The 12,911-nt window shown below is 38.5% G+C and overlaps 1 protein-coding gene across 9 annotated transcripts in view; it reads right to left on the bottom strand.

Annotated features, from left to right (window-relative positions):
* The window catches only part of dmd (dystrophin), a 1,998,855-nt gene that overhangs the window by 362,564 nt on the left and 1,623,380 nt on the right, over positions 1-12,911 (bottom strand). For all 9 annotated transcript variants that reach the window (XM_063050913.1, XM_063050911.1, XM_063050907.1 and 6 more), the window contains one exon: positions 7,551-7,762. In XM_063050913.1, coding sequence (XP_062906983.1) covers positions 7,551-7,762 — 212 coding nt within the window. The remainder of the gene's footprint in view (positions 1-7,550; positions 7,763-12,911) is intronic.

Below are 12,911 nucleotides of genomic sequence, written 5' to 3' on the forward strand. Positions count from 1 at the left end.
CCAGCAAGACTTGACCTTGTGTTTTCATCTCAAAAGTACTTTGAAAATTAAATACTGACAAAGTCATCTCTGTGACGAGAATACACATAGATTAAGATGTTAGCTGTCCTGCGCTGGCACCAGTGGGATCAGCAGTTGGTCTGCTGCCTGTCTTCAGGAGAGAGAGAGAGATAAGGAAAACAATGGAGCAGCATTTGGAGATGTTAATGAAGGGACAGGAGAGAGTAACGGAAGGAGAGCTGTCAAGATCGGCTCACCCTTTGAACCCTGAACTGTTTGAAATGATGGACAGGCGATACCCCAGCAGGGGGATAAAAAGGGACAGGTTCGCTAAGGCAACACACACGACACCTGAGGTAACGAGATCCTGGAAGTGGTGCGTCTCTCACAAGTCGGTGGGAAGTTTTGGAAGGCCGGTTGCGGAACCAAGCCATAGACGCACAGGGTGGAAAGGCACAATCGGCGGGAACCTGGTGTGTGTCCACCCTTGCCTGGATGCCGGGTTCACCGCAGAGAAACGATCGTATCTGGAAACGGAGGGGTCACGGTCGGTGACCTCAGATGACATCACAAAGGACTCGCCTGAAAGCTGACTGCGAAGGTCTGTGTGTGGAAGCCGTTTTGAATATTCATTCGTTTTGCTCTCTCTCTCCTTCCCCCCACTGTCTGCGAACTGAACTGAACTAAATTGAACTGAACTTTGCGTCACTTTGAAACTGGTCATTTACCCCTAGACAACGATAGAGCTTGATTGATCCTGTTATCTTAATTCTGTGTACATGTGTGTTTATCATTGCTGAACTGTTGCATTTATTATCCTTTTGATTAGAGTACTGTGGTGCTTGTTTCTTTAATAAAACTTTCTTAGTTCTAGTAATCCAGACTCCAACTGAGTGATCCATTTCTGCTGGTTTGGCAACCCAGTTACGGGGTACGTAACAACTCCAAATGACATTCCCTACAAATGATAATCCAAACTTCTACCGGATACTATGAACAATTTCACATAATACTCCCCCTATTACAACTACTGCTTTGAATGTCCCAGAGCTCGTGACTGGGAGGATAATTTGATAGTTTGACACATTCTGAAGACATGTTGGGACAGGTAGCAGAAGTTTGGTCAGGAATCAATATTTTAAGGAGCACTGCGATGGAGGTGCAAACTTAAAGGCTGTTAATTCCAGAGTTGAGAGCACAGCTGGCAACCGTGGAGTGTATAAAATTAGCACGAGATGGTAGAACTGGTTGGGCAAGGAATCCTAATCATGCTTCTAAGTACCACATTACCTTCTGGCATTAAGGAACTACGAGTCTGCAAGTAGTCGCACCAAGGAGCAAGAAACTGGAGAAATCAAACGGGCCTAACATCTGCAAATGGAACTCCTCCTCATAAACGTCATCCTCAGCAAGGGACAAAAGACAGGGACCACAGCTGATGTATTTCTAAGCTCCCCCGTGACTTCGCCAGCTAACATTTAAGAGGTTTTCCACATTTGCAAAGTGCAGTGAGTAATTTACCATATGTGTATTTATATCTTTGCACTTATTCAGTCACAGTCCATGAGTGTGTGCTCCCAAATAGCCTATGCAGCCGTGAAGGATGCATTTACAGTCTCACACATCTTATTGCTTAGAGACATCAGCATGGTGCATCGGAAGTTGGCTACCACTGCAGGAAGGGATCTATTTACAATGTACCATTCCCTAAGCTGAAAATGTTAACAGGTTTCAGTTGCTACAAATATTGCACTTTGGAAATACATACCCAGGGGGTAAAACTCTGAATTTCTGATACAATACGAATGCTTTAAAAATTGTTTCATGCTATTTTCAATTGAGATGATGCATTTAAAAGTGTAATGCACCATCAAAAATCCTTTAAGTTTGAGGAGCAGAACTTCGCTGAGCTAAATAATGAACAACAGCCAACATTCATAGAAATTGTGCATTATGTCAGAGAAAGTTGAATATGGCCTGAGTACTGGGGGGGTGGGGGTGGTGGGAGTGTAAGAAGAGACTTTTCTACATGTTGATAAACAGGTAGGAAACTCTTAACTCTTCAGAAATGATTTAATGAACAGAAAGGAAAAGGAGGATATAATTCAAAAGCAGGAAACCGTTTAAATCTCTATGGAGTTTCAAACTTTGGGCCTCAATTCCAAAAGGAAGAAAAATAATTCATCATTGGAATTGGAAGCATTCCACCAGTGCTGACACAGAGTTAGTGTGAAGAAGGCACAGTTAGCATCATGATTTTATAACTAGAGAATTTTCTGGTGTGAAGTACAGAGCACTTAACACAATGATGACATTTCTCGGCTCTTTCAGTAGCATAAACACACTTACAGCTATATTAGTTCCAGTAGGAGAGGCATTGTGGAAAAGCCAAATTATTAATGTCTTTAGTATTGCCGGAGATGGAGATGGTTGGGAAAATGTTCATGCCCTTGTGCACTATCCAATGATTCTTGGACAAAATTTGCCTGCACAAAATGAGCTAAGAACATGATGCAAGTTTACTCTTTTGTTAGAATAGCCACAAACCTCAGTGGATTTTATACATTAAAATAAATAGCTTCTGGAATGTTATAGGAAAAGGCTGCAGAACTGCATGGAAAACATTTTGGAGAGAAGTTAAGAGTGGACAATACCTTACCACTTGGCGTGACAAAGTGGATCACATTTATTATCAATGTCTACGCCTTGTGCACTGCAATTACAGTGAATTATTTCATACTATTAAACTCCTATAACTTCATCCCACTCTTTTCAAATGCTGCTTTTATAAGGATCATAAAAGGTATAAATCCTGAACTAGGGGAACAGTTATGTTATTATTTTGACATGAGGATTAGTTAAAGTAAATTTAAAGGAGTAAGGTGCATCTGATTTCCACGCTGTTAGCCAGATTCCATTCTACAAAATAGAACTTAATGACAAATGCTCTATCATGACTTCTGAGATGTTTAAAGGGCCCGACCATTCAACACAAACCTCAAACCCAAACCACTATTCAACACAAACATCAATCCCAAATCACCATTCAACACAAACATCAATCCCGAAACACTGTTCAACACAAACCTCAAACCCAAATCATCATTTAACTCAAACATCGATCCCAAATCACCATTCAACACAAACATCGATCCCGAATTACCATTCAACACAAACCTTGATCCCAAATCACTATTCAACACAAATCTCAAACCCGAATTACCATTCAACACAAACCTTGATCCCGAATCACTATTCAACACAAACCTCAAACCCGAATCACCATTCAACACAAACCTTGATCCCGAATCACCATTCAACACAAACATCAAACCCGAATCACCATTCAACACAAACCTTGATCCCGAATCACCATTCAACACAAACACCAAACCCGAATCACCATTCAACACAAACCTCAAACCCGAATCACTATTCAACACAAACACTTATCCCAAATCACCATTCAACACAAACCTCAAACCCGAATCACCATTCAACACAAACCTTGATCCCGAATCACCATTCAACACAAACCTCAAACCCGAATCACCATTCAACACAAACCTCAAACCCGAATCACTATTCAACACAAACACTTATCCCAAATCACCATTCAACACAAACCTCAAACCCGAATCACCATTCAACACAAACCTTGATCCCGAATCACCATTCAACACAAACATCAAACCCGAATCACCATTCAACACAAACCTCAAACCCGAATCACTATTCAACACAAACACTTATCCCAAATCACCATTCAACACAAACCTTGATCCCGAATCACTATTCAACACAAACACTTATCCCAAATCACCATTCAACACAAACCTTGATCCGGAATCACTATTCAACACAAACACTTATCCCAAATCACCATTCAACACAAACCTTGATCCCGAATCACTATTCAACACAAACCTCAAACCCGAATCACCATTCAACACAAACATCAAATCCGAATCACCATTCAACACAATCATGGCTGATGCAATTCTGTACACTGCACCACTTTCCTCTTCTCTTCCCAAACATCGTACAGTTCAAATATCTGCCAGTCTTGATCCTGAATATACTGAATGATGAAACCTCCATGGCTCCAGGGAAAAGAATTTCCAAGATTCACAACCCCATGAGAGAAGAAACTCTGCATCTTTAAGTGACTGGCTTATTATTTTTAAGATATAATCCCTAGTTCTAGACGCCTCCATATTCACCCTGTCAATCCTCCCTTCTGAACCTTGTACTGTTTCAGTACAGCCTGTTCACATTCTTAGTAACTCCTCTAAATACATTTGTATAAAAGCGCCTTCATCAGTCAGTCCCTTCAGTTTAGGAGTTAACCCAGTGCACACTGTCTGCACTGCTCCCAGGAATAGCACATCCTTGTTTAAATATAGTGATCAAAACCATCCACATTACTTCAGATGCAGCCTCAGCAGTACCCTGCAAAGTTGTATCAAATTTTCCTACTTCTGCATTCCACATCCCTTGCGAGAAAGCTAACATCCAGTATCCTTCCTAATTACTTGTATTGATATGCCTTTTTAAAAATTCTTTCACATTGGATAATTTCCCATGATTTCATATTCTTTTTATCATCTTTTTGTGCATTTATTAGATTCTTTGCAGGCTCTTTTCATCTCACTTACGACTTATCAATGCACCTAACTTTGAACCAGCAAATTTTGTGACTGTACACTTGAACCCTTCATCCAAGCCATTAATAGAAATTGTACATGTTTGCACTTATCTCTTTGATCTCATTAGTTCATAATTACCAATCCAAAAAAATGAACGGTTCATACCAATTTTCAGTTGATTGTTTTGATAGATGGTTGGCCCTTGTATACTGTAATTGATTTACTTGTTTATTTATTATGATTATTTTTATTTTTTTTTCTCTTCTATATTATGTATTGCATTGAACTGCTGCTGCTAAATTAACAAATTTCACGTCACACGCTGGTGATAATAAACCTGATTTTGAAAAAGGTTCCAAATCTACAATAAGAATTGCAGCCAGTGCAAAGGGATCCATTCACTCTCTTTCCATATTTTGTTTTATTTGCTACTGCATTCCATCTTAAAAACCTGTCAGAATAGGGACAAGGATAGTGAAGAATGCATAATATTCTTATATCTTAATCTTCACTAGGATAGAGAAGAATATAAGAATAGGAAAGGGGAAGTCAGAAGCAGGAAATGAGAAGCAACAGGAGAAAGGTAAAGAAGAGGGAAGAAACATTCATGGACACACGTGTGAGAGTGAGAGAGAGAGAGAGAGAGAAAGACAAAAACTTAGCTAAAATTTTATCCCGATTTCATAGGTCAATAAATTGACTAGATATTCTCACTCTCCAACCAGATAAGAAAATCTTTAAGATGTCAAATTTGAAATTACAACATAGGACATAACAGCACAGTACAGGTCCTCACAGGTCCTCAGCCTACAATGTTATGCTGACATTTTAACCTACTCTTAAATTCCATCTAACCCTTCCCTTTTGCATAGCCCCCCATTTTCCTAAAATCTATGTGCCCATCCAAGTTCCTTGTGTTGATAATTCAACAGTATCTTTTGCAATGGAATAGACTTCTAACTTCTGTGATTTTCATTAGACCATGACCAAGTTATATTCCTTCTATAATATTGAATGGGAATGCTGATGGACAGGTGGATCAGGCAGTTCTCTCCTTAACCATTTGAGAAGCTTTTGGCCTCCCCATCAAAGGCTTGCCCCTGTTTCGTTAGAGAAATCACACCCAGGACGAGGCCATGCTGTGGACAATCCCATGGGTTAACGGCAATGTCCTTTCTACTCTTGCCAGCTGCACATCATTCCCTTCCCTTGCCTTGTGAAATCACCATCTGGATGAGAGGAGAGAAAGTGGGCAAAAGGTTTTAAGAGTTAGACAAGAATCTACCCACCTTGTCATTATACATGAAACTTTTCTTTCAGACTCAGCTTCTTACAAAAGTTTGACACAATTTTCTCAAAATGGGGTTGACTGTGAGGGGAAATTATATAACTTCACTAATCTCACATGAAAGAATGTCTATGAAGATTTGACCAACTAAAAAGAAACTAAACATTCAAATGTAATTCATAACCGACTGTGGTATAACACTGTGCCTCATGTAATTGCATCTGTTTTGAAACGTATATTATGTGAATTTATGTCACTTGGATTACGCTACCTGGGACATAATTTACTGCCTCCTATAGGTCGTTGTTATAGGCATTAATAACAGATTGGTGTAATGCATGTTTGATGGGGTACCCTATTACAAGGCCATTATTCCCTTTCTTACTTGACTTAATGGAATGATCTTGCATAATTATACTAATGACACATTTTTTTTTGGTTTCAGGCTCCATTTGTTACCATGCTTTATCTGAATAATCAAATGCACATTCCAAGTGCTTCATTACCTTAATTTCACTGTTTAAATTGGGTGGAACATTCTCCAAATGTCTGTTTTATCAAGGAAGCAAACTGGTGGATGAAATTTCATACAATGCTTTGAACTTCTTCATTAGAGTTTCCAAATTTTATCAAATTATCTTACATGAATTTAAGAAAATAGTTTGAATAAATAGATAAAGTTATTAACTGGGAGATGACAGCCAATCAAAATATAAATAAATTCAGAAGTATTCAGTTCTGTTTTGATGTCCTGAAACAATAGATTTGTTTCTCTCTCTACAAAATGTTGATTTATCTGTTGTCTTCTTCCTGCATCTTCAGTTTAATTTCAGACATCTAGCATCTGCAGCTTTTTTTTAGCTTCATTTCTCCAGGATTTAAAATTATTTTACTTTTAAATTAATATGGTAGATAAAAATCTAAGATAATTATTTTATCATTCAATCAAGTAAAATAGTGCTTAATTTTAATGTGGCCCCCTCACAGATTCCAATTCATAGTATACAATTGAGTGCAATTACAGTCCTTGTTCAGTTATGCTTTCCCCATTATCCCATATTGACTTACATGTCCTAAAGATAAAAGATTTTTGGATCATATAGCTAGTCCAATCATTTCAAGAAAGCAGCTCCTATCTCCATGATAACAGCAAGTCATAAAAATCACTTGCTGCGAGGATTTAAAATGGGAAATGTAAAATTCTTATTTTGCTGTTTGGATCTCTCCGTGTTATCACTCCTGTATAACCTGCTCCTGTACTGGGTTTTTTAAATTTCCTGAATTTCAGTTTCTGGTTCATTATAATTGCAATGCCTCAGAATATTTATTCCATCAGCTGCAATCCCCTCACTCACCCTTTCTCCATCTCTCATTTCCACAAAAAAAAACTCCTTTAAATTTACCTTTTGATTATCTGTCTCAATACCTCTTTATGCAGTACCATATCAAACAGCATGCCTCTGAAATGTCTAACTATCTTACAATATTTATGCACATTAAAAAAGTAAGTTGTTGACTTCAGCTGGAAGCAAGCCAGCATTTTGTGATCTCCTGTTGATTTGCTTACCTCTTTAAAAAAAAGGCAACAAAATCTGTAGAGCCATTTTAATTACCTTTACGTCTGCATTCTGCTTCATTAGTATTTCCACGGTGTAGGACATTTCCTTCCAGGTTCCCTGCTTTGTTCTGGCTTTCTCAAGAAGTTCCTCTGCCTCTTGCTTGGCTTCCAGCCATTTACTGGAATCCTTTAGCATTTCCTGCAACTGTTGGGTGCGAGACTGTAACCGGCTTTGCACCTCATCCCACTGAGTTTGAACCTTTTCAACTAAAGGTGGAAAGTGACAAAAATTGAAATGAAAAGTTGTGTCACAGATCAAGGTAATTTGTATTGCAAAGACTCAATCATTCAACTACTATTCAGCCAATCTTTTTTCATTAATGTACCAGGAAAAAGTGTTCATTCTTTATTCTTTCCATTATATGTTTCAAATCTAAAAATAGACATGAAGCCTTAAACTTTGCATCCTTGTTCCAAATCTATAATTTATTACACTTGTTGCCCTTTTAGTTACCACAAAACTAAAATTAAGACAAATTACTGATACCCTATTTATGTACAGCTTGTATATACAGTATGAACAAGTGTATGGGAGACCAGTGGGATAGATTTGCCAGCTGCTGCAGGCATCTTCTGAAGTATGGAAACTTAGTTCATGGCTATATTTCTGACTTGCAAACTATCCAGGTTACAAACAATTCCTAGGGCCAGAACCCTGTCATAACCTGGGGCGGCAGAGGGCAGAGGGCCTGAACCTAGAATTTATTCTATTGTTCACAGAATTTATGCAAAGACTGGCTTAAGAATAACTTGGACAGGAATGGCCATATCAAGCCCTACAAACCAAACATCATTATTTTCAAGAGTTTTTTTAAATACCAAATTTACTTGTTTCTGATGTGATGTATTTAAATAAATTAATCTTGTTTCTGGATTTCAGATTTTCATCACCCAGTTGTCTTTTCACTTAACAAGTATGTTACATCCACTTTTATTTCTGCTGTATTGTGTGATGAAGAATAAGTAAAGAGTTCAATATTTCAGGAGTAGGTATAGGATTAGTCTTATTTGTTAACATCTTGATTATATCAATAGCTCGAGCAAAAAATAACGTTCCTAAATGAGGGGTGTTACAGGGGAAACACAAAGAGATGTAGCTCTATTATATCATATTAATTCTCACCACCTAAGATTTGCAAAGAGATAACTTCTATTGATTCAAAGGACACTTTAAATATTAAATCAACTCTGATTCTTGAACAGAGATTAAAAATAACTTAAATTCTAAAACTAAAACTTCCGGTCAAGGTGGCACCAGCATAGAACACTCCATCCATCGACATCTTCCGGGTAGCCCATGAAAATGTCTACTTTACTTCTTTTATGTCTGTTTTTTGTCTTAAATGTGTTTCTGGAACTGTTAGAGTCTGCAATTTAGAGTTTGGATATCATTTGAATGATCTAGCACTTGGCTATCTTCAAGAAGATTCCAGGAAGCAAATGTGCACTTGGAAGGCCTCGAGGGGAAGAAACTTTGAGACAGGGCATGAGCCGATGTTTGACTCCATTTCTCCAATTAAAGCATCCATTAATCACCCATTAAAGCGATGAGGAAGATTGAGATATTGAGGTGAATCTGGAAGGCGAGTGAGAATTCAGTGCCGACTGCCTTCCTTTTGATCGCTGCTGAGAAGGAGTTTGAGAGAAACCTATTGCTGAGTGGTCACTGTGACAGGCGGGTAGACCTATGTGCTTGTATGGCGTCTCTCTCTTTATTGACGAAGAAAGATGTTACCATGGTTCTGCATTATGTGTTTACAGACTGTGGACTTTCTTAGGTTTATAGTTTTTATATTGTGTTTTTTGCCCATTTCATTCTGTTTTGTTGTGTGAGGGGAGGGGTTTTGGGGGCCGATGTTCTTGTTCCGTCTTGTGCGGTGGTAAGGGGGCTTGGGGGTTGATGACTGGGATGCCGTTCTTCTTTGTGTGGGGGAAGGGGGGTGGAGGGTTTGCTGTTTCTCTCTGAACAACCTTCATGCTCTTTCTTTGTTTCATGGCTATCTGGAGAAGACGAATCGCAGTGTTGTATACGGATACATAATTTGATAATTAATGAAACTTTGAACGTTAAAAATGTAGTTGAAATTGTAAAAATGAAACTTTGTGATGTTCACACAATTAATTGCAACTTATTAATTATTCTACTTTTCCAACTCTAGTTATTTATTTGAGATATAGAAGAATAGGAAGAAAGTTTGAGGGGAGATATCAGTTCTTGCTGAACCTGCAATGTTAGGCTCAGCTCTGTTTTCATCAAGTCTTGCAGAAAACAAGAAAAAGTTTTGCATCGCAGTGGTTATAATTACAGAGCAATTACAGAAAATTCAGACAGGGAAAAGCAGCTAATGTCTATGTACAACAATTATGTCACTGAATCTGTGCTATCTCCCATTGTTTCCCTCAGTTGGGGAACGTTAATTTCCTTTTGCTGATAACAACTCGCAAAATTCCAAAACAAAACTAATTCGACTCCCCCAAATCCTTCAGTACAATGCTAACATTGCATAAATCAACATTCTCAACTGAAAGTTTATTATACATATCAACTATCTTTTGTGGATTTTACTTCCTAATCTTTTAGCAAACATTATTTGTTATTCATTTTCCCTTGCATCCTTTGAGGTTCAATCCAAGATAAATAGACTTCTAATTTCCCAATCACATTCTAACCTTGCTTTAATTATGAACATTGTTATCAACACTGTTTCACATCCATTCAGTCTTGGTCATCAAAATTGTTTTAGGTGAACTTCAAAACTTGATTCTTCATTGAATCTTTAAAAATATATTTTTACTACTTGGATGTATAGAGACCAAAGGCTCAAAGAAGTCTTGATGCAGAGGCTGATAAAAATAATGCAACAGAGGTGCATTTGAACTGTGTTCCTGGGCATGAACTTGCAGAAATTTACAGTATCTAATCAACAAACTGATTTTGGTGAAGGTGAATTGTTTCAAGGTTTTAATCATATATAATGCAATGAATGTTGAACGCTATTTACTCATGTGCTGGTGATTATACTCCCAACACGACCTCCATTCTTTTCAGTGTTATTACCTTCTCATTTCTTTATGCTCCAGTTTTTCAGAGTCAGAAAGACAGGGTTCAAACACACTTCATTTGCTTTCAGAGCTTAAAATGAATTCAAGGCAGGCTAGTTTATTCCTGGAATGGTGAGTGGTCATTCTGTACAGATATTAGTTCTGCTACTGAATTTGTGGGATGGTCTTTCAGGTGTCGTAGGTCAGAATCAGAATCAAGTTTACTATCATTGACATAAGACATGATGTTTGCTGCTTTGAGGCAGCAGTGCAGTACAAGACAAAATGAATTACTGTTAAGTAGTGCAAAAGAATATAACAAGGTAGTGTTCACATGTCGAAGAACTGTTCTGATATCTGAGGGCAGGGTTGAAGGACTACTCCCAAAGCATTCACCTTTGGTGTTCAGGCTCCTGTAGCTCCTCCACAATGGGAGTATCATAACAAGGGCATGTGCTGAATGGTGAGGGTCCTTAATAACCATATAACCATATAACAATTACAGCACGGAAACAGGCCATCTCGGCCCTTTTAGTCCATGCCATCCTCTTACCCTATCCTAGTCCCACCGACCTGCACTCAGCCCATAACCCTCCATTCCTTTCCTGTCCATATATCTATCCAATTTAACTTTAAATGACAACATAGAACCTGCCTCAACCACTTCTGCTGGAAGCTCGTTCCACACAGCTACCACTCTCTGAGTAAAGAAGTTCCCCCTCATGTTACCCCTAAACTTTTGTCCTCTAACTCTCAACTCATGTCCTTGTTTGAATCTTCCCCACTCTCAATGGAAAAAGTCTAACCACGTCAACTCTATCAATCCCCCTCATAATTTTAAATACCTCTATCAAGTCCCCCCTCAACCTTCTAGGCTCCAAAGAATAAAGACCTAACTTGATCAACCTTTCTCTGTAACTTAGGAGATGAAACCCGGGCAACATTTTAATAAACCTCCTCTGTACTCTCTCAATTTTATTGACATATTTCCTATAATTCGGTGACCAGAACTGTACACAATACTCCAGATTTGGCCTTACCAATGCCTTATACAAATTCAACATTACATCCCAACTCCTATACTCAATGCTCTGATTAATAAAGGCCAGCAAACCAAAAGCTTTCTTCACCACCCTATCCACATGAGATTCCACCTTCAGGGAACTATGCACCATTATTCCTAGATTCCTCTGTTCTAAAGCATTCTTTAATGCCCTACCATTTACCACGTATGTCCTATTTTGATTAGTTCTACCAAAATGTCGCACCTCACATTTTTCAGCATTAAACTCCATCTGCCATCTTGCAGCCCACTCTTCTAACTGTCCTAAATCTCTCTGCAAGTTTTGAAAACCTACCTCATCATCCACAACTCCACCTATCTTAGTATCATCTGTATACTTACAAATACAATTTACCACCCCATCATTCAGATCATTAATATATATTACAACCAACATTGGACCCAGTACAGATCCCTGAGGCACACCGCTACACACCATCCTCCAATTTGACACACAGTTATCCACCACTACTCTCTGGCGTCTCCCATCTAGCCACTGCTGAATCCATCTTACTACTTCCATATTAATGCCTAACGATTGAACCTTCCTAACTAACCTTCTGTGTGGAACCTTGTCAAAGGCCTTACTGAAGTCCATATAGACAACATCCACCATTTTACCCTCGTCAACTTTCTTAGTAACCTAATCAAAAAATTCAATAAGATTTGTCAAACATGATCTTCCACGCACAAATCCATGTTGACTGTTCCTAATCAAGACCCTGTCTATCCAGATAATTATATATACCATCTCTAAGAATACTTTCCATCAATTTACCCACCAATGACGTCAAACTCACAGGCCGATCATTGCCAGGTTTACTCTTAGAACCCTTTTAAAACAATGAAACCACATGAGCAATACGCCAATCCTCCGGCACCATCCCCGTTTCTAATGACATCTGAAATATTTCTGTCAGAGCCCCTGCTATTTTTACCTAACTTCCCTCAAGGTCCGAGGGAATATTTTGTCCGGACCCGGAGACTTAACCACTTTTATATTCCTTAAAAGTGCCAGTACTTCCTCTTCTTTAATTGTCATACTTTCCATAACTACCTTACTTGCTTCCTTTACCTTACACAATTCAATATCCTTCTCCTCAGTGAACACCGAAGAAAAGAAATTGTTCAAAATCTCCCCCATCTCTTTTGGCTCCGCACATAGCCATCCACTCTGATTCTCCAAGGGACCAATTTTATCCCTCACTATCCTTTTGCCACTAACATAACTGTAGAAACCCTTTGGGTTTA

This window comes from Mobula hypostoma, chromosome 6, assembly GCF_963921235.1.
Source record: "Mobula hypostoma chromosome 6, sMobHyp1.1, whole genome shotgun sequence".
NCBI classification, from domain to species: domain Eukaryota; kingdom Metazoa; phylum Chordata; class Chondrichthyes; order Myliobatiformes; family Myliobatidae; genus Mobula; species Mobula hypostoma.